The sequence below is a fragment of the Trachypithecus francoisi genome, unplaced genomic scaffold (assembly GCF_009764315.1).
Source record: "Trachypithecus francoisi isolate TF-2019V2 unplaced genomic scaffold, Tfra_2.0 Lachesis_group2, whole genome shotgun sequence".
In the NCBI taxonomy this organism is placed as follows: Eukaryota; Metazoa; Chordata; class Mammalia; order Primates; family Cercopithecidae; genus Trachypithecus; species Trachypithecus francoisi.
Window position 1 is genome coordinate 138,530,520 of NW_022681465.1, and position 19,828 is coordinate 138,550,347.

Here is a 19,828-nt window from a genome sequence, read left to right on the forward strand (position 1 = left end):
TAATATTGGCTTTGCACTGGATTATGAGCCCCGCAAGGGCAGGGACTACCTAAGTCTTGCATGTGGTGCATGCTGGGCTCAACCTAGGACTGGGAACAGAGTACGTGCTCAGGAAATACCTGTTGAAAGGATGCAAGGATCCCAGATGTGTTCCTCTTTTTATATGACCCCAAGACACCAAGGCCCTCAACCTTCTCCAGCACAAAACGTCTCACTGGCCTTACAGTCCCACCTGACACCGTGGTAGACAGCCATGCCGCACGAGGACCTGGAGGACCTGGGCTTGGTCTCAGCGGGTCGGGCTATACCTGCACTCAGCAGGTTGCCTGGGGTGGGAGGCTTCCTACAGTGCCAGAGAGAAGCTCCAAGAGAGTGCCACAGGCGGTTCACATGCAGAAAGGGGACTGCAGCAAAGAGGGCAGAGACAGAGACAGAGGCAGAGGCAGAGAGACAGAGACAGAGTGAAACCAGAGAGATGGAGAGAAGAGCACAGAAAAAGACAAGCAGACAGACAAAGTCAGAGAAAGCCCAGAAGCCCAGCTAACACCATCTTGCTATCCCTGCACTGGGAGACGGACTCGTGCTCTATGCCCTATCACAGCCAGTGTGTGTGTGTGTGTGTGTGTGTGTGTCCATATGCATGTGTGTGCTCCTGTGAGCTGTGTGAAGATGCACATGTGTGTGTGAGCACGCATGCATCGGCAACAGGATGCGAGTGTTGCACTCCAAAGCTCTGCCCTCACCCCACAGAGAGGGCCACGGCCCAGACTGCAGGGTATGCTGGCAGTGGTGTCACTGTGTGCTTGTGGAGGGAGGTGGGGAGGAAGGGAGGGAGGGAGGGAGGCTCAGCAGAGTGTCAGTGTGTCTCAGCCTGTGTGGGGGCGGCTGCGCGGGGGCGGAGGGCTGCGGCGTGCACCAGAACATGTGCGTGCCTGCCGCTCTGATGGCTTGGAGGACAGGGAGTAAAGCTCGTCCCTTCCCTGTTCCTGCCACCCTTTTCTTGAGGTCTTGACCCTCAATTTCCTGTCCTTTGGCCTCTGGTCCCTGCACATCATCTAGTCCCCTAGCCTGGGCCCTGTCTTTCCTGTGGCCTTGGACAAACCACTTCTCTCTGAATGTTGACTCCCAGAGACCAAGCCAAGCACCATCTAATCTATGCAATGAGCAGAGCATCTCCATGGTTCTTACAATTCTGATGTTCTGGAGGTCTGCAATTTCCCATGAGTGCCCTCCACACAGGGAGGTTACAGAGAGTGGCATCTCTAATGGGGCATTGCAGGCATCTCCAGAGGTATTATGATCCCCATTTTACAGATGGTAAAGCCGAGGCACACAAACGGCAAGTGATTCACCCAGGATGGCCCAGTAAATTAGAGGCAGAATCATGATTGGAAAATCAGCAACATCAGAGTTCCCTGCCCACAGGGCCACTTCTCTTCCCTTGTTAGTGGACAAGAGGGAGGATGATCCCCAGATACGGCACCAGTCATGATCCCTCTCAGCAGTCTTGCCCCCATATGCTGGGTGCTGGAGACCTGGACACTATCCCCTGAGCCAGTCTCTCCACCTCCTCAAGCTGCGGTCTCCTCATCTGTAAGTTGGATGAGTAAGCCCTGCCTGCCTCCTTCAGAGATGAGCTCATGGATAAAGAGCCTCGCTGGCCCCGAAGTGCTGTGGATAGGAGAGGGCGTAAAAGGTGGAAGAAAAGCACGGCTCCCAGTCTTTGGGTGCATGGATGCCCAGTGTCCTCTCTCCAGCATGACATTGTCCATCCAACAGCTCTGCCTGGGAAAGGCAGGATTGCTAAGCACATTCTACAGATGTTAGAGCCTGGGTCCCATGAGAGGACTTGAGCACCTAGGCCCCAGGACCTCAGTGTAGGGAGTTGCCTCTGGGCCACACTGCCACCCGTGGATCAACCCAGGTGAGAAGGAGCTTAGGTCAAGGAAGCTGCCCTCTCCTCCCTGTCAACCATGCTGGCCAACTCCAGCCTTTGCAACTCCTTCTCCGACCCCAGCTCTGCTTTGGGTCAATTTCAGATCTCTGTTTCTAGAGAGAAAAGAGTAGGCTAAGCTCTCTCTCCAGTCTCTCTTCCTCCGTCTCTCTCCCTCTCTCAAGTGAAATCTCCTTTGGAGACTTTTCCTATACAGCCCAATGATGACACAGGCTGCAGGGCAACTTTCTGCCTTTCTAACCTCTCCTGGGGGTAGGATCAGAAGCCTGGAGAATGCCAATAGCTGGAAAAGGCTCGTTTTCCACTTCCTTGAACGTGACCCCTTCCCTGGGCCCTCTGGTGCATCCGTAGCAACCCCTTTGCCCAATAACCAGAATTCTTCCCTTTCTCAGAGAGGTCTTTGGAGAAGGCTGTGTATGCTGGGAGCTCTGGCCTGCCCACTTCAGTCCACACTGAACCCTGGAGCTGGTGCAGCATGCGTCCTGCAAGCTTTGGTGCCGCTAGGGTCTGGGCTTTTATTTCTCTCATCCTCAGGAGAGAAGAGGATTGGGTCAAAGGAAGAGGGATGAGCTCATCTCTGGATCCCAAGAGACAGCCCCACCCCAACCTTCTAGGAGACCGGAATCAAGTTCTTGACTCATCTGAATTCATATGCTTCAGTGGAACCTGCAGTCGAGTAGCATCAAGAGGCTCCAGCAGCCTTGCCCAGGGCCCTGGCCCCGGTCACGGGTTCCCAGAGGGCTGCCCACCAGGGCTGGAGAAGAGCAGCTCCTCTCACATCCATAGCCAGCCCTATCTGGGCTCCTCAAAGGCCTGCAGTCCTGAGCCAGACCTCACTGGGCAGGATGCCAGAAGCTCTCTGGAGGGACTTGCCCTCGTCTCCAGTTGGGCAGCCCAACGCCTTGAAGAAGGAGACCCAAAGGCTCCCACCTGCCCTTTTAGGGCCAACCTGGCTGCCTCTTCCAGCCACCCTGCTAGTGATCTGAAGTGGGTTCTGGAATGGGGGCTCAGCTTTTGGGTGGTGACTGCAGTGTCCCAGCTGGCAGGAACTGTGGGTCATCAGTTGAAGGATGGGCCCTGCAGGTACCCTCATGGCTTCCTCCCACAGAAGAGGCCAGCCACAGAGGAAGCACAGTTTGGTCAACCTCCTCCCAGCCCCGGATGGGCCAACTCCAGACAAAAGGTACAAGCAGGTTCCGTTCCTCACTTTCAGCCTTGCCCAGCCTTTCAGAACAACAGTCTCCCCGGTAGCAATTGGCACTGGGGGCCCATTGTGCGCCAGGCTCAAGGCTGCATCTCTACATGCACCATCTCACTGAATCCTCGCAGCCCTTTTTATCTCCAGACTACAGGTGGGGGTAAAGAGGTAGCATTGCCTGCCTGGTGTCACAGAGCTATGGGTGGTGAGGGACAGAGCCTGTGTCCCTAATGACCATGCAGGGCACTGCCCCTCCCTGCACCACTGGATGCTCAGACTGACACTGCCGTGCAGAGCAAGAGCCCCAGGCTCCTCAGTGATGTGCTCTGGCCTTTTTAACACAGACATCATAGGTGCGGAATCAGTTCACTTTATCCCCTTGTCTCTGATACAAGCTTCTGCAAACTTAGGCTCATACACAGTCTTCCCGATGTCCTGCAAGCTCCTGACATTGCATGCAACATTTCGTACGTTTGTGCGTTTTTCCGGGGAATGTAGATTTAGACTTTCATCAGATTCCTGGAGGAATATGTGACCTAAAAAAGGTTAAGAGCAGTCTGATGGTTCTGGAAGGAAGAAGTCTGAAATTGATTAAACAAGGCCTAGCCATGCCTGCTACCCTCAGTTTTCCTGCCATGGCCACACCATGGCTCCCTTGCCCCTGAAATTCTCTGTGAAGGCTCACGAAGGGTCTCTCTGCCAAGTCGCCCCCACAAAACCCAGTCTTAATGATATCCATCTCCTCTTGGGGCAAAACATCACTTTTATTTTCACTTTGAGCACTTGAGTCACATCTCAACTCCATCTCACCATACTCATGACGCAGTCCTGCCAGAACCCAGTCTTGGTCACTTCCTGAAAGGCAGCTTCACGGCTAATCAGGGAATTCTTGGGTTCTAGGCGAGCACTGGAAAACACCTGGAGAGGGGTCCCTGCACAAGTTTGTAGATAGCCTCAGTCCTCCAGAGCAGCCCCAAACATTATGTTCCTTCCCCTACCCGCAACAAAAGCACATTCAGAAAAGCCGAAAGTCTGCAGATAAGAGTGAACACACGTACACATGGGTGTATGTGTGCTCAAGGGAGGCGGTGCATGCCTGTAGGATAGTGTGTGTTTGTGTGTCTGTGTGTGTGTGTGTGTGTGCAAGCAGCCTTCCTGTATACAGTCACAGGGCCACCTCCCACACATATGCAGACACCAGCATGAGCTCACACATGCCTATAACACCCATACTCCCACATAGGCCTGTGAGCCCAGGCCTCACACACGCACACACGTGCGTGTGCACACACACGTACATCATCCTGTGTGCATGACCCCAGCCTTCACATAGATGTGCATATCATGACCTCCCAGGAACACCATTGTGTCCACATCTCACATGAGCCTCCTCACACACCCCTAGACCTCACACACATGTGCCTTCCTATGTGTACACAGCTCTAACCTGCCATACATGTGCACATATAATGAGTCATGTCCACACCCTTGTTCTCATTCAACCCAGCCAATGGCACTCCTGTGATACTCACACACATGCACCCTTGCCAGGCACACTTGCATTTTCAGGCCTTACACATGAAGCACCTCTTCCTAGTGCACATGCATGAATGCTTGCACGCTCTTGCAGGGCACACCGGCGTACTCCAGTGTCACAATCAATTCCCCTCAAAAGCCCTTTTACAGCCACACACATCACTCCTCCTTAAAATGCACACTAGTACACACACATTCAGAACTCACACCAGCACACACCTGCCTCCAGGGCCCCTGCCCCGTGCTCCTGCTGCCACAGCAGAAACCAACCAGGGCATCAGTGCTCCTTTGCCCACAAGGCAAACTCTGCCTCCAAAGACGCATCTTGACCCATCCCAGGATCCTCCAGAAACCCAGCTGGGGACATCCAGGAATCCCTCCCTGACACTCCACACCCTACTGGGTCACCCACAAGGGGCTCCCCTCTTTCCTCACCCTCCCATCCTTCTCTACACAGCAGTCATCAGGGCAGAAAATGAGCTCTGGGCTGGGCAACTTTGCTTGTGCAGAGCCACTGCGCCCTTCATACCCCAGCCCCTGAAACAGCAGTGCCCCCGCTGCAGCTTTCCTGATTGCCCCTCCCCACTTCCCAACACCCAGGAAGCCTGCCATGCTCAGATATTAACCCCGACTGTACTGATGCCCTCACTCCTGGCAGGAGCTGAGAAGGGGAAGGTGGGGAGGGAGAAGTTGGCCACTCTGTACAGTCGCTGTAGGTGTCTAAAGTCAGGAAGAACTACCGGGAGCTGGTGAATTCTCTGTCACTGGAGGTATCTAAGTGGAGGGCAGATGGCCACCTCAGGCAAAACTAGAGAAGGAATTCCAGTTTTGGACCCAGCTGACTAGGAAAATCCCTTTTTAACCCTAAGTCTCTAAGAATCTGTGTGTATCCAGGTTGTGTGTACTTGTGTGCATGTGTGTGTATGTGTATGCGTGTACACTGGCATACACTGTTAACCCTTCATCCCTACATACACACTCGCCTGGCTAGGTTGGCACGTCTGTGCACCCACAAACATGCCCACGCCCGACTCTGGATGCTCTGTGCACAGGCAGGTGCCCCCAAACCCATGCAGCCTGCCTTCATCTGTGTACACAGGAATGCTCCCCAAACACTGCAGGCACACACACGGCTCAAGACCCTGACCTCCCCGCCCCCCATGCCCTCCAGGACTCCCTGAGGCACAACTCACTTGCCCAATTCCTCGAAGAGCTGGTACTCTTCCGTGAAGCGGGTGCAGGTGATGGTGGCCATCCTGGCACTGGGCAGGCAGGTGAGGCTTGGGACTGGGGGACCAGGACTAGGGTGCTGCGGCTCTGCTCCCGAACCTAGGGGCCACTTGCCTGCCCGTGCTGCCGAGTGCAAACAGAGAACTGGCTTGACTGACGAGCCCGGGGCTTCTGAGCAGGGCACTGTGGCTGCTCACAGCCTCGCGAGCCTTCGTCAGCATCCAGGTCCCCATGGCAACCACCTCCAAAACGCCCTGTTCCCGTTGCCCCGGTAACTGCCTCCCCAACACCTGCCTGCCTTCCACTGCGAAACCTGCTCTCGGACGCCCTGACCATACCGTACACAATACTTCAAGCCTGTGTGGGCTTGGGGGTGGGATGGACCCAGCACCCCTGGGGTGATGGACCCAAGGAGGGGCTGAAGGAGGTAGAATAGAACAAACTTTGTCCACAAGTGATATTTTCTCTTCCCACCTCCCCCACCTCCAACTGTGGGGCCCTTGTAGCAGACGGGATGGGATTAAGTGGGGCAAAAAGGCAGTTGCCATGGTAACAGCCAGTGGGTGCCGCATTCCGGATGGTCCCCAGGAAAGAATGACAGGATGCAGTTACCCTGGCAACTTCATCTCTAGAGAGACAGGTATTGCCCGGTTGCCCTGGCAACAGCTGGGTTCTAAGGTTTACAGGGAAACGATGGCTAATTCACAGGGATGGCTCTCCCTCTGTGGATCACTGTAGTCTCTGCAACTGTCTCTCTGTTGCCCTCTGTATTTTTTTTTTTTTTTTTTGCTTCTGACTCTGTCTTTCTTGTTATGCTCCTGCTCTTTCAGCTCTTTTACCACCTTGTCCATTATACTAGTGCTCTAGTTTGGCGGAGAAGTGCAGAGGACACCCCAGGATTCTGGAAGGAACAGCCCTGACTGCCTGCTCATCCCCACCTCTCACAGCTGTGACAGTTGCTCCCCTCCAGAGCCCTCCTCTGCAACCTCTCCCCAACCCCATGCCCCCAAGGGGACCATGGTAATCTGGTCTCCTGGGGCTCATGTCCCAGTTTCTGCTTGTGCTTCCAGTCAAGGTAAAAAAAAAAAAAAGGCGAGAGGGGACTGTGTGGAGGTGAGCATGGTATGGCTTACCTGGGATAGGCGACTGGCCAGAGACCTGCCGTGAAATCTTCATTCCAAAATTTTGTGGGCACCTTCCCTGCCAACTTCAACTCTTCAGGGCATCAGCCATACCTACAGTCACAAGATCTTACTCCGAGGTCTTGGAGTTAAGAAGAAAAGGGACTGGAGTTTAAGATTAAGGATGTAAGTTTGAGCTCTCATTCTTGGACATTTATTTTTATTTAATTTTTTTTAGTTATTCTTTCTTTATTTATTTTGGAGACAGAGTCTTGCTCTATCACCCAGGCTGGAGTGCAGTGGCACAATCTCGGCTCACTGAAACCTCCATTTCCTGGGTTCAAGCAATTCTCCTGCCTCAGCCTCCCGAGTAGCTAGGACAACAGGCGCACACCACCACGCCTGGCTAATTTTTTGTATTTTAGTACAGATGGGGTTTCACCATGTTACCCAGGCTGGTCTGAAACTCCTGAGCTCAGGCAATCCATCCGCCTCAGCCTCTCAAAGTACTAGGATTACAGGTGTGAGGCACCGTGCCCGGACTTTGGACATTTATTAGCTGAGTGATCATGGGCAAGTCACTCACCCTCTCTGAGCTTCCAGCTCCTTTTCTACACAACAGGGGAACGAAGATGCCCTACAGAGGAAGGCTGTGGAGATGGAGTGGGCTAAGGGCTGTGAAGGCCTTTGAGAACCATGTAAACAGGAGGCCTCTTTCTAGGCTCCAGAGGAGGAAAATGAAGGTTTAAAGCAGGCCCGTGACCACCCCATCACTCTATCTTGGACTTGGAATCTCAGACCCTACATACCCCTTCCCCTCTCCACTCAGGAAAAAGGGTCCTTGGCCCATTTCGCAGCTTGATGGGCAGAGGCTTTGTGCCAGCACCTGCCCCCCGTGAGCATGGGTTGGCTAAAAGGATCCAGGCATCCAGACCCTCAGGGATTCTAGCCCACACCTTCTGAACCTCCACATCGCCTTGTTAGTCCTCTCACTTGTAGGACATGTTATCTGCTTGTTGGTATTCTCCAATCCCACGAAGTCCCTGACTCACTACCCTACTTCCAGGGGCCCCCTGGAGACATCCGGATAACCCCCCCAGTTCTGCCCCTCTTGCTGGAAGCGGGGTTTGGGGGAGAATGAAGGGTGAGCTCTCCTATTCAGCCACCATTCCCAGGAGAGGAAAGGGAGGGCAGCAGAGGGGAAGAGGGGAAGCGAAGCAAGGGAGGAGGGGGGTAATGGCTTAGCCACTAATTGCACCATTACCACCTTCGGAAAAAGGGAAAACCACTCAGTTTTGTTTCTGCGCACAATATGCTTTCCGCTTCAGCCGCCAACGTTGCAATTCAGAGGCAGAGAAGAGAGGCCTGGGCCCGGGGGCCGCACAGCTGGTGGGCAGCAGGCAGGGCACAGAACACGGTGGCCAAGCTACAGGACTATGTGGGGAGGTGGGGGAGGGCTGCACTGCCACCCTCCTGCCCCATACCCTCTAGTCTGTCCCCCAGGAGGGGATGGCTTCCATACAAGAAAGTGCTGCAAGAGCCCTTAGTGACCACTGAGGCCACCTGCCATTGCACAGGGACAGGAGAGGCAGTGTTGCTTAGTAGTTAGGGTGACTCCACGACGTACAGGCTATGTAATTTTGGATGAATATCCTAACTTCTCTGTGCCTCTGTGTCTTCATCTGCATAATTGGGTCAATAATATTTCCTACCTCCAGGCTGTTCTGTACATTAAATGAGACAAGCACAGCGGCTGACGCTATAAATGCTCAATAAATGGGAAATTACTATCGAGAAACTCAAAAGTCCTCTCCCCTCACACACCTCTCCCTGAATCACAGAAGCACACACCACCATCTTGAGTCCCGGCACTTCAGGGCACTGTTCCCTTAGTCTGCGCTAGAGTTTAGCTCGTGGTTTGGAAATCACCTTGTCTAAGCCTAGTTTGCAGCAATTTCTGTAGAACAAAGAACTAGAGCTGGAAGGAGAGGAACCACAAGGCTCTCTAGCTCATCGGGTGCCAAAGGAATGATGATACTGTTTTAAAAGTTCACAGTAAAACAAAAAGCAACTATGCTGTGAGACTATGAGGCTGTATTAATGGAAATCTAATGTTCTGAACTGGGGCAGTCCTGTGTGGCTGGGTGCTGGCCTGACCCGTTTCCTCTCCCCATTCCCACTGATGAAATGGAGCATGCTTAGAAGTGAGCAGAGCATGTGGGGAAGGCCCTGGCATCGGGTCCTTCAGAGGAAGGTGTGAAGGAATGGAGGCAGGAAGATGGCCACCTCTCTCTCTGTCTCTGATGTGGACCATGGGGGCAGCCTCTGTGGCTGCTGGGAGCAGGACCAGCACAGCCCCGCTCCCGTCACCTCTGTCTTTCTTCCAGCACAGCCCCGCTCCCGTCACCTCTTTCTTCCCTACTTCCATCGCTCCTTTCAACTCTTCTTTCTTCTCTCCTCTTGCCTTCCCCTCTCCCTCATTTTTCCTCTTCCTTCCTTTGCATCCTTCCTTCTCAGTTCTCTTTCTCATCCTTTTTACTTCCTTTCTGGCTTCCACCTCCCTCTCTTTCTGTCACTCTTCTCTCCCTCCCCTGCTGTCCTGCACTGTGCATGCGGTCCTGGGGGATGAGCAAGTCAAGGGCTGCAGGATCCCAATAGTGGAGAGATGGCTGGAGAGGTGGAAGAGAGAGGAAGAGGAGGGAGAAGAGGAAGAAGCTCCCTCTGAAAGTCTTACACATGAGCACACACATACTCCTCTGAGCCTTCTGGAGCCCATCTCAGCGGTGTGGGCACTGCCTCGGACAGTCACCCCCCACCTTCCTGAGGGTAATAGCCACTCTGCTGAGAAGGCATGACTGCTAATTCACCACCTCCCCTGAGCCCGACGGGCTAGCAGCTGTGCCCGGTGGTGGCGGGCACTGAGGAGCAAGCCATGCCTCTGTGGTGCTGAGAGAATGAGCCGATGATTGCATCGGGGGATTGTTCCTGCCAAACTCCCCACTCCCCAGGGCCAAGGCAGACACGAGAGGCAGCACGTGTGCCCCCATCTGCAACACGCGTGTGGCATTCGAGAGCAGGCCTGCATGCTATGGGCTGGTGGCCAGGGGTGGGAGCCCTGGAGGTTGCTGAATGCAGCCCTGACATGCCAGAATAGGGATTGGCATGTGAACACAGGCAGTGCCCCATGGAGACAGAAGGGATGAAAAGCGACCAGGGCTGGGTTCCTGCATGGGTGATTGTAGCCCCAGTGGCATTGTGACAGCCAACTCAAATCCCACCTTCCACAGCCCACACACGTGCTCACACACATATACCCAAGTGCCTCAAGGGCCTGGGCAGGTACCACAGAAAGCGTGCCATCCAAAGGATCCCCACGGGGCCTGTCCCACTAAGTGCAGTGAGCGTGGGGGGCAGAATTGGTAGAAAGTGGACCAAGAGAGAAATGGTTCTGCTGAGGGTCTGGGTGGAGGGGGACTGGGTTTATTCATTGCAGTAAGTAAGGCTGGGCCTACATGAAGAAGTGGGGATGTCAGGGATCAGGGAGCAGCACTGTCAATGAGTTCTCCCGCACAGGAGGCACTCCTTGCAGGGGAGAGTGAAGAAAAGAGCCATGGGACAGAGGACAATGGCTACTGGGCCAAGGGCTGCACAGCACTCCCTGCAGTTAGAGGACCTGAGTTCGAGTCCTGGAGGAGCTTGCAGGAGGTCTCCCCAGTGGAACCTCTACTTCCTCCTGAGAAAGATGGAGTCCAGAGCACTGGCCCTCCATCCAGGTGTGGGGCTATCTCTTGGCCCTTGGGAAATGGGTTACCAGAGCCCAGGACTCCACTGGCAGGGCCCAGCTTGGACAGGCTGCCCCCTGGCTCTGGCCCCTATAGCTGGCAGATCAGCTGCCATCTGGTGCAGCCAAGGGAGAAACAGGGGGTCTCACCAGGTATCTCTGGCCTCGACTTCCCCAGATCTGTGGCCCGAGGGGCCGAAGCTGCCTCTAATCTGCCCTCCCTTCCCTCCACACCAGCACAGGTGCTCAAATGGTACAAGCACCTGCCTGGCAGTGCCAGTTGGCAGCCTGTCACAGAGTCTAGATCCAGGTGCCCCGGCTGGAGGAAACTTGGGCCACAGGAGATGGGAGGGGGCTGGCAGGAGCCATGCTGATTGCTGGAAAGAGCAGAAATCACCACAGGCTGAGCCTGTCATTGGGCTTGAGTGCTCTGGGGCACCAAAGACCCTCCACTAATCTCAGGCCTAGGCCAGCCGTGAGCTTCTCTAGACCAAGTTGCAGGCTCAAGCTTGCGTGGGGCCACCGGGCTGTTTGCTGGATGCTGGGTTGGGTAGGACTCAGCTAGGCAAGCTCTGGGCTGGATTTGAGACTAGACCGAGACCTGAGGCCAAGTCTCCTTCTCAGGGCACCAGAAACAGGTGCCAGCCCCGTCCCCAGCTGGTCTTTCTTGGTTTAGGTTGGTCATAGGGAGTAAGCCTCAGTGATTAGGGGGCAGCAGAAAGGGCCATTCATGGTTCAGCACTTGTGGTGCCAAAGGGCAGGGGCACCGGGAGAGAAGTGGGGGCTGGAGCTGGAGGGTAGGCCCCAGGCAAGGCTGACTCAGCAGGCACGGGAGAGGCCTCCATACAACTCGTGCAAGCCTGGAGCGGCAGGGAAGCCTTGGCTCCATGCCACCCTGGAAAGGCCCCGCCCACACAGCTGGGACAAGCACCCAGCAGAGCTAGAGTACCCTGAGGAGTGGGCGAACTATGGACAGCTCATCTCCCAGGATGTGTCAGGCCTGGGCCACCGCCCTAACAGGTGACTTACTTCTTCAGAGCCTCCCTCCCAGGCAGACTGAAATGCTAGAGGTCACTGGAATCCAGAGGCCTCTGCCTGTCCTGGCTCCTGCCCCACCACACAGCTGGGCATCAACATCAAAGAGGAAGGGAAAGATTCTAGTTGGGGGAGGTGATAAGGGGTAAAAAGAACAGGACCAGGAGGAAGGGGCCTAGAGCATGAATGGTCACCTCCACCCAGCAGCCTCAGGCCAGACCCTCACTCCTGGACTCAGCCACCTCTGCAGTGGGGATGGAGCCCTGTAACCAATACCTGAACCCCCACACATACCGCACCCACCCCACCCCACCCATCCTGCTCATCCACAAGCTGATGAGTCCTAACAGGCCTCCTTTGCCAGTGACAAAAATAACTATTTTCAAAATTCACAGCAGGGCTTTCGCCTACACACACTGCGCCGACTGGAACCTGAAGGGAGATATGCAGAACGCAGTGTACGGATGGAGGCGCACTAGGCGGCAGGCGGGCTCTGCTACCCCCGTGGCCTACTCCCCACCACTCAGCCTGCCCCCCACCCCAACACACACACACACACACACACACACACACACACAGACAAACACAGACACACACACGCACACTAGCCCAGAATGGCCAAATGGGAAGTGCTCTTAGATCATCACTGAACATAGTGTGACGTTGAGGCCCAGAGAGGATCAGGGATGTGCCTGAGGTCACAGAGTGGGTCTGCGGCAGGACTCCCATCCCCCCACCTCCTAGCCAGGCTGTCCACCTCCTCTCCTGTTCACTTGGCCAACAGTGAGCTCATACCTGCCCCCAGGACACACAAGCACACACCCACACCTGCTCATAGTCGGAAAGCACTGCATCCCTCACTTCCAAGTTATGACACTTTAATCAAGTCCACAAGCTCCTCTACAACCTGGCTTTGGCCAGTCTTCCAGAGCCTCATGAGGGAGGCAGAGCCAGGGCTAGCATCCCCACTCACAGGTGGGGAAATCAAGGCCTAGAGGGGAAGAACTGTGCCCAAGGTTACGGGAGAACCCAGGTGTCCCGGTACTGGTTTGGGGGCTCTTCACAGCTCTTTCCACCACCCTTGGTGCTGCAGCCATTAATGGCCCAGCCAATTTCTCTGGGTACTGGAGGGGCCAGAAGAGGAACTTTGCATTACAGTGCCTGACACCAGTCTGACCCGAGGACTGGCCTAGGCCATGTGAAGAACCACGAAGGTCAACCCCCCAACCCCTGCGCCTCCACCCACAGTGCTCAGGAGGTCCCTGTAGAGAGCAGACAGACTGCCATGCTTTAGCTGGGGGCCAGGCTTGGAGTTGACTCCAGGCGGCCCTCACCCAAACACCACCATAGAGATCCTGTGTTGAGGAGGAAGCCCTTTAAGTGTTGCCAAGTGGCAAGGCCGAGGAACTCCACCGTGGCCCCAGGCTCCAGGGCCACACCAAAGAGTCACAAAGTCATTAGAGCTCATTTTACAGATGAGGAAACTGAGGCCAAAAGCTCGTATTGGTCACCTGAGGTCACAGAGCAAGTCGGTGAGGAGGCAGGACTGAGACACAGGCATCCCAGTCTGGTTTATTCCCGCCCACCCCCAACCAGGTTCCCCACCCTGTTCAACCAAGGGACTCTACGCCCTCCAACTCCCTGTAGATGGAGACGTGACAGGCTTATCCCTGAGAAAGAGCAGGGCCAAACCGGAGTGGTGAAGAACATCTAGAGGACAGTTTTCTCCCTCCCCACCATCAGATCCGTTGGGACATCAGCCTAGTGTTGAGTTTACGGAAAAAGGATCGAAGCTTGCAAATCTTGCATTTTTTCTTGCGACGACCCCGGGAGAAGCTTCGAGCCCTCCCTTCCTCTTCCTCCTCTTCCTCATCACTGGCCCAGGGCCCCCACGCACCCCCATTAAAGTCAGGATGAGCCCGGGGGTTCTCAGCCGGGTAACGCACCGGGATGGCTGTGCGGTTATATTCGGCCAGGCGAGCCAGCAGGGTGCGGACCACATCAGGCCGCTGGCCAGCCAGGTCCTCTCGTTCATAAGGGTCAGCACTGATGTTGAAGAGCCATACTGCCTGACGGACACTGGCCATTCGTTCCAGGTTCCACCAGCTACCCGGGAAGGTGGCCAGTGTCTGTGGTGGGATCCAATCGCCATAGCCAGGGTCTCCTGTCAGCAGCTTCCACTCACCCACGCGGATGGCAGCCTGCACAGCGGTGTTCCAGATGCCAAAGCCGCCCTCCAAGGAGCCATGCTGGGCATGGTTGTAGAGTGGGTCAATGTTGTGCAGGATCTCCGTGCGCGGTGAAGCCCGGCCCTCGCTGATGGCCGGCCATACATCGTAGCCATCTAGCCCATCAGCTGCTGAGGTGGTGCCACCTGCCAGACCCACCAGGGTCGGGTACCAGTCAGTGATGTGCATCAGTGCCCGGCTTGTCCGTTGCTTTCGCTTGAGCAGGGGACTATGGACAAAGCCTAGGCCTCGCACGCCACCTTCCCAATAAGTGCCCTTGCGTCCTCGGAGCGGCCAGTTGCTGCCCCCTGAGAAAGTCTGACCACCATTGTCACTGGAGAAGATGATGACACTGTTGTTGTAGAAACCATAGCGCTTCAGGGCCCAGGTGATGTTGCGCACAGCCTCATCCATGCAGGTCACCATGGCCGCATACTTCCGCCGGGCCACATTACCCATGGTGCGGTAGCGGTACAGGTACTCACGAGGGGACTGCAGGGGTGTGTGTACTGCCTGGAAGGCCACATAGAGGAAGAGGGGCCGCTGAGGGCTGTGGCTGGCCAGGATACGGCTGGCACGCTGGGCGTAAAGCATAGTGGAGTACTGGCCGCTGAGCCCCCAGGCCACATTCTCACCCTCGTGCAGGTCGAAGCCGCACACGCCTGGGCCATCACAGTTGTCATAGGTGTAATAGTCCACATTGCCTGTGAGTGAGCCCAGGAAGGTGTCGAAGCCTCGACGGGTGGGTAGACACTCCTTCCGGTAGAAGCCCAGGTGCCACTTGCCCACCATATGGGTGGAATAACCTGCCTCCTGCAGCTTCTGGGGCAGTGTCACCTGGTCCAGGGGCAGGCAGTTGGGCTGCTGTGGGCGGATGATGGAATGCTGGAGCCCTGTGTGGATCTGGTACCTGGTGGGCAAGAGGGGAAGGCACAGAAGGCACAGGTAAGCTACAGACCATTGCTCTGGCCATCCAGTCCCCAATAGCACCATGAGGTGGGCTGTGGTCCCAGCACTACCAGCAAAAATAATAGCAGCAACCACCAGGTATTATCGAATGTGCTAAGCACCTCAAATGCATTATCTCATCGAATCCTCAAAATCACTGGAAGTAGATCATATTGTCATTTTACAGATGAGGAGATTGAAGCTCAGAATGGCTAAGCCAGTCACCTAAGATCACAGAGCTAGGAAGTTGGAGAGTTAAAAGTTGAATCCAGGGTCATGACAATAATAATAACTAATGCCGAGCACTCACTGTGAGCTTGGCATTACACTTAGCCTCTTATGTGAATTATCTTACTAAATCCTCACCACAAATTCAGAGGTACATATTATTGTTCCCATTTTCCAAATAAGGGAACTGAGGCTTGGTAAATTAAATTACTTGCCGGGTGACTCACATGGCTAGTAGTCGGAGTGGGATTTATAACTCAGGCAGTCTGGCTGCAGGCTTCAGAGTCCCTAAGCTCTAAGCTATTAACTTGCTCTGGGGCCTAGAGCAAGCCCTGCTCTCCCAGGCAAACTCTTACTCACTCTTCAAAGCTCAGCCCAAATGTTATCCATGCTATAAAGTCTTTCGTAACTCTCCCAAAGAATTAGTCACTTTTGCTTCTGGGTTCCCCTAGCATTTAGTACACACCATCGTTTTCTTACTTGGCCATGGGATTATACTCGTTTGCACATGCTCTTGTGCCCAGGGACATGTGATGGGGCTGTCCTTTATTCAATCTTCTATTCCTAGCACCCAAGTGACGTTCAAAGAGCACTCAATTATTTATGAAATGAACGAATGAAAGACACTGAAAGGGTTTTAGAGCCAGAAGGGACCCAATTCATTCTCTAGTTTACTCACCTCATCTTAAAAAGAACCTAAGGTCTTTTTAAGGAAAGGGGAAGGGCCTTACCCAAGGTCACCCAGTGGTCAGGAACAGAGCCAGGACTTGAACCAAGTCCTGGTTCCAAGCAGAGTCTAAGCAGTGACTCTTTTTCAGCAAACTGGGCTGCCGTATCTCTTCACACATGGGGGCCTCAGTTTGCTCCTGTAGAGGAGTTGGTTGAAATGGGAAATCTCCAAGACTCCTCTAGCTTCCCAGTTTTCTAAGACCAGCTCCCATGTGCCTGCCTGTGAGCTCATATGACCCCTTGATCCAGGCTATCATCCTGAGGCAGGATTAAATGGTTAGGCAAATCCTGAATTCCTCATTTATCCATTCATATCCCATCTTCCCCCTTCTGTGGTCAAGGCTCCCATGTGATCTGCTTATGGTGTCTTGCCTTTACTCAAGTCTTGAAAGTCCCAGAGTAAATAAGAAGCCTGAAACTTCACAAGTATGTTAGGATCCCACACCTTTTTCTCACCCCGAGGCATCCAAATTAAGACAAGCCCTGAATTCTTGACATCTTTAACCAGAGCACAGAAGTGAGTTTCTCTGTTTTGGTTTCCTTATCTTAAAACTGTTATTGTTGTTACCTATAATTAGCTACTACTGCCATTTTTAACACTAGGTGCCACACACATACATTATCTTACTGAATTCTCATTTTAAAAACCTATAGGGAAGTCTATTACCACCCCTATTCTACAGATGATAAAACCAAGGCCCCCAAAAGAGCAGCAATGACCCAAGTTCAGACAGCCGGCAAGCAGGGGAGCTAAACTTTGAACCCGGGTCTACTCAACTCATGCTCAAAATCTTTTGATGATAACAGCCTCTCTAAGCTTCAATCAAGCTAATAAATTATAGGACTTGATATGAGAAGTGCCCTAGGGCCTTGAGTGCCAACTGAGCCCGTCTTCATGGAGGTGGGGTGCCATGGAACGCTGGTTTGTAAAGTGGATGGGCCAGCTAAGAGTCACCAAAGCCCATCTGCAAGTGAGTCACATGAGAAACTTTGCCTCTCTCCAGCGTCACAAAACACAACTGGATGTTAACAAACACTAACGAGGGCTGTGAGCATTAGTGAGATGGAGCCAGCTGCAGGGGGTGGAGGGCAGGCACTGACCAGCCACGTTCAGTTACCTTTGCAGATCAGGGGACTGAAGCCCTGCTGCCCTGCTGATTGCCCTGCTGCTGTCTGCTCATTCCGCTACTTAAACCAAAAGTCACCTCTTAGGACAGAAATGCTAAGTTGTGTACAACTCTTGGGAATGCAGATTCCTCCTCCCTCTTCTGCAGGTCAGCATCCGTCTTCACCACTACACCACCATCCTGCACCACCACTCCAACCCATACACACCCCATGCCCCTCCTTCTTTCTTCTGTTCTCCTTCTGGCTCCTGGATCTAAATGCTGGGTGCCAGATCGAAGGAAGAAAGGGCACCATTTGATTCCCAGCTCCAGGACCCCTGCCAAACATCTGGCCTCTCAATCCTATCTCCCACAGACCCTGAAGTAGGCCAAGGGGAACCAAGCTGGGCCCTCCCAGTCTTGTCTCAATTTCTCCCATCCAAGAAATAGTGAGACTAAGAAACAGGGAGACTAAGGCTTCTGGTTCCTGAGATCACACTAGTGGCTCTTGGGTGGAACTTGGGAGAAAGCATGCCTTGGACCCCATCCAAGGAGAATTAACTTCAGCCTTGCCAAAGGATTTTCCCCTAAGTGGCCAGAGTTTGCCTTCCATACCCCCACCTCCTGTTTCCCTGCTCTTTTAATCCTGTAATCCTGATGCCTCGCCTGTGGACATTTCCTTATGGAGGAAGCAGCATGTCTACTTGGGGCTCCCAGTCAACTTGGGAGGATTTTGCAGATGAAAAACCAGAGGCTCAGAGAAATGCAATAACCACCCCAAGGCTACACAGGTCGTGGTATCCTATGTGTCTTTCTCCTCCACCTATCAATTCCTTGGTCTTCTCCCAATGTATTCATCAAACAGTATGGGGACCTGAATCCCTCAGGACACATAGAGGCTACCACACATTGACAGCCAAGCAGGTTACACACAAATCATTCCACCTTTGCCACTCTTTTTCAAGATGAAAACTGTTCTTTGCTCCATTTTATGGACAAGAAAACTGAGGCTTAGAGAAATTAAATGACTTGCTCAGGGTCTCAGTATCCATAAATAGAAGCAGCAATAAATGTCAGAGGCTGCCATATTCCTCTAACAAAGGGATGACCAGATGTCTCCACATTGTGTGGAATGTGAGTGTCCTGGAACATCAAAGCAAGAAGACCTCAAAGATGATGAAGCCCATTCAGTGTAAGGCAAGGGTAATTGAGGCCCAGAGAGGGTAAGGGACTTACTAATGATTACACAGCCAATAGGAGATTTCCCAGACCCCAGCATGGGGTGGTACTGGCAGGAGAAATCTACAAACTGGGTTGATTTGGGGCTTAGATGCTCAGCCCCGGGGCCTTGTGCCACGCCTACCTGCCAGTGAGGAGCTGGCTCCGCGAAGGCGTGCAGATGGGCTGGATGTAATAATTTTCCAACTTGACCCCCTTGGCCGCCAGCCTGTCGAGCGTGGGGGTCTCAATATCTGAACCATGGTAGCCCACGTCGTGGTAGCCTTGGTCGTCCGTGAGAATGAAGATGATGTGGGGAGGCTGGGGCGGAGCGGCCGAGCGCTGCTCACCGGCCTCCCCGGGCCAGTCGGCCACGAGGCTAGGCTTGGCCCAATCCCAGGACAGGTAGCCGAAGCTGAGCAGGCTGACCAGGGAGAAGCCAGTGACGGCGTGCATCGCCAAGCCGGCCCGCGCGTCCCAGCGCGCAGGGCTCCTGGGGCCTCACCACCTCGCGCGCCCAGGGCGCACCACCGGCCCGCCGGCTCGGATGCTGCGAGGGCGTTCAGCGCCCCGGGGATGGCCCAGTGTCTGGTCCGGGACAGGCTGCCGGACGGCTGGGCCGGATCTGCTCTGCCGCAGCGGGGCGCTCTGGGGAGGTCAGGCCCGCGCCGAGCTGCCTCCCGCTGCCTGAGCGCCGGCCCTGCGCCGCCTTTGCTCCTTCTTCTCCAGCTCAGCCCGGCCAGCCTGAGACGCGGCGTGGCGGCTTCCAGAAAGTGCTCTCTACCATCCTCTGACTCCCCTCTTCCTTCTTGCCCTGGATTTCTCCCGCCTCCTAATTTCTCTCGCCTCTGCTTTCCCGGCCTCTCGCCCCACCCGGAGTCCTTACAACAACCCAGCTCCCTGTAGGGAGGTGGGCAGGACCCCAGCGGGGAAGGGGAGGGAGTTGGGCGGGTCGAGGGGACACCACGGGAGAGAATTCGAAAAAGTTGTAACATCTGCCGGGGCCGAGCCCCAGGTGGAGGGGCGGGACGCCGAGCAGCGGCTCCACCTCCCGGGCGGGAAGCCCAGGCCCTCCCGGCCTGCTGGCTCCAGCGCCCGCCCCTGACCGGGATGGGGAAAGGAGGGAGTGGGGCTGCTTGGAATTCGATGGAACAGCTCCGGAATGGCCGGGTCAGACATTCCTCGATCATGGAGTCTTAGCTTCTCTGAGTGCCAGCCCTGGAAGGAAAGCCCATCATTTTCTAGTCCAACCGGGGCATTCTACAGATGGAGAAACTGAGGCCGGGAGATGAGGCGCAACGCGTCTAAGTCACAGAACAAGTCAGTGGCTATTTCTCTAAGGCTCACCGTGGCTGTTGGAGGCAGCTCCCTTCGGTGAGCCGGTAGAGAAAGGGATGGAGAATGGCAAGCACTTGGGCAAGCACCCGGGGCTGGAAGTCAGGAAGCTTGGTTGCAGCCTTACCAGCTCACCTCTCCTCAACCCCTCCCTCCTCCCTGTTCTGCAATTCCCAGCTAG

The 19,828-nt window shown here is 54.6% G+C and overlaps 2 protein-coding genes across 3 annotated transcripts in view; both read right to left on the reverse strand.

Annotated features, from left to right (window-relative positions):
* CAMK2A (calcium/calmodulin dependent protein kinase II alpha) overlaps window positions 1-6,097 on the reverse strand; it is a 70,162-nt gene extending 64,065 nt beyond the window's left edge. For both annotated transcript variants that reach the window (XM_033180581.1, XM_033180579.1), the window contains exon 1: window positions 5,882-6,097. In XM_033180581.1, coding sequence (XP_033036472.1) covers window positions 5,882-5,943 — 62 coding nt within the window. In that variant the 5' untranslated portion in view covers window positions 5,944-6,097. The remainder of the gene's footprint in view (window positions 1-5,881) is intronic.
* A 6,615-nt stretch (window positions 6,098-12,712) lies between these two features.
* On the reverse strand, window positions 12,713-19,338 carry ARSI (arylsulfatase family member I). The gene is made up of 2 exons (XM_033180574.1): window positions 18,458-19,338; window positions 12,713-14,993 (listed from the first exon to the last, which is right to left on the reverse strand). The coding sequence occupies exons 1-2, from the start codon at window positions 18,766-18,768 to the stop codon at window positions 13,595-13,597; spliced, it is 1,710 nt and encodes a 569-aa protein (XP_033036465.1). The 5' UTR covers window positions 18,769-19,338; the 3' UTR covers window positions 12,713-13,594.
* Window positions 19,339-19,828: the final 490 nt, after the last annotated feature.

What these genes read in the sequence shown, in the direction of transcription:
- ARSI (XM_033180574.1), bottom strand. Translation starts at nt 18,768, where the DNA reads ATGCACGCCGTCACTGGCTTCTCCCTGGTCAGCCTGCTCAGCTTCGGC. An exon ending in AGCCAGCTCCTCACTGGCAG is followed by an intron (nt 14,994 to 18,457) that starts GTAGGCGTGGCA and finishes CTTGCCCACCAG; the next exon opens with GTACCAGATCCACACAGGGC.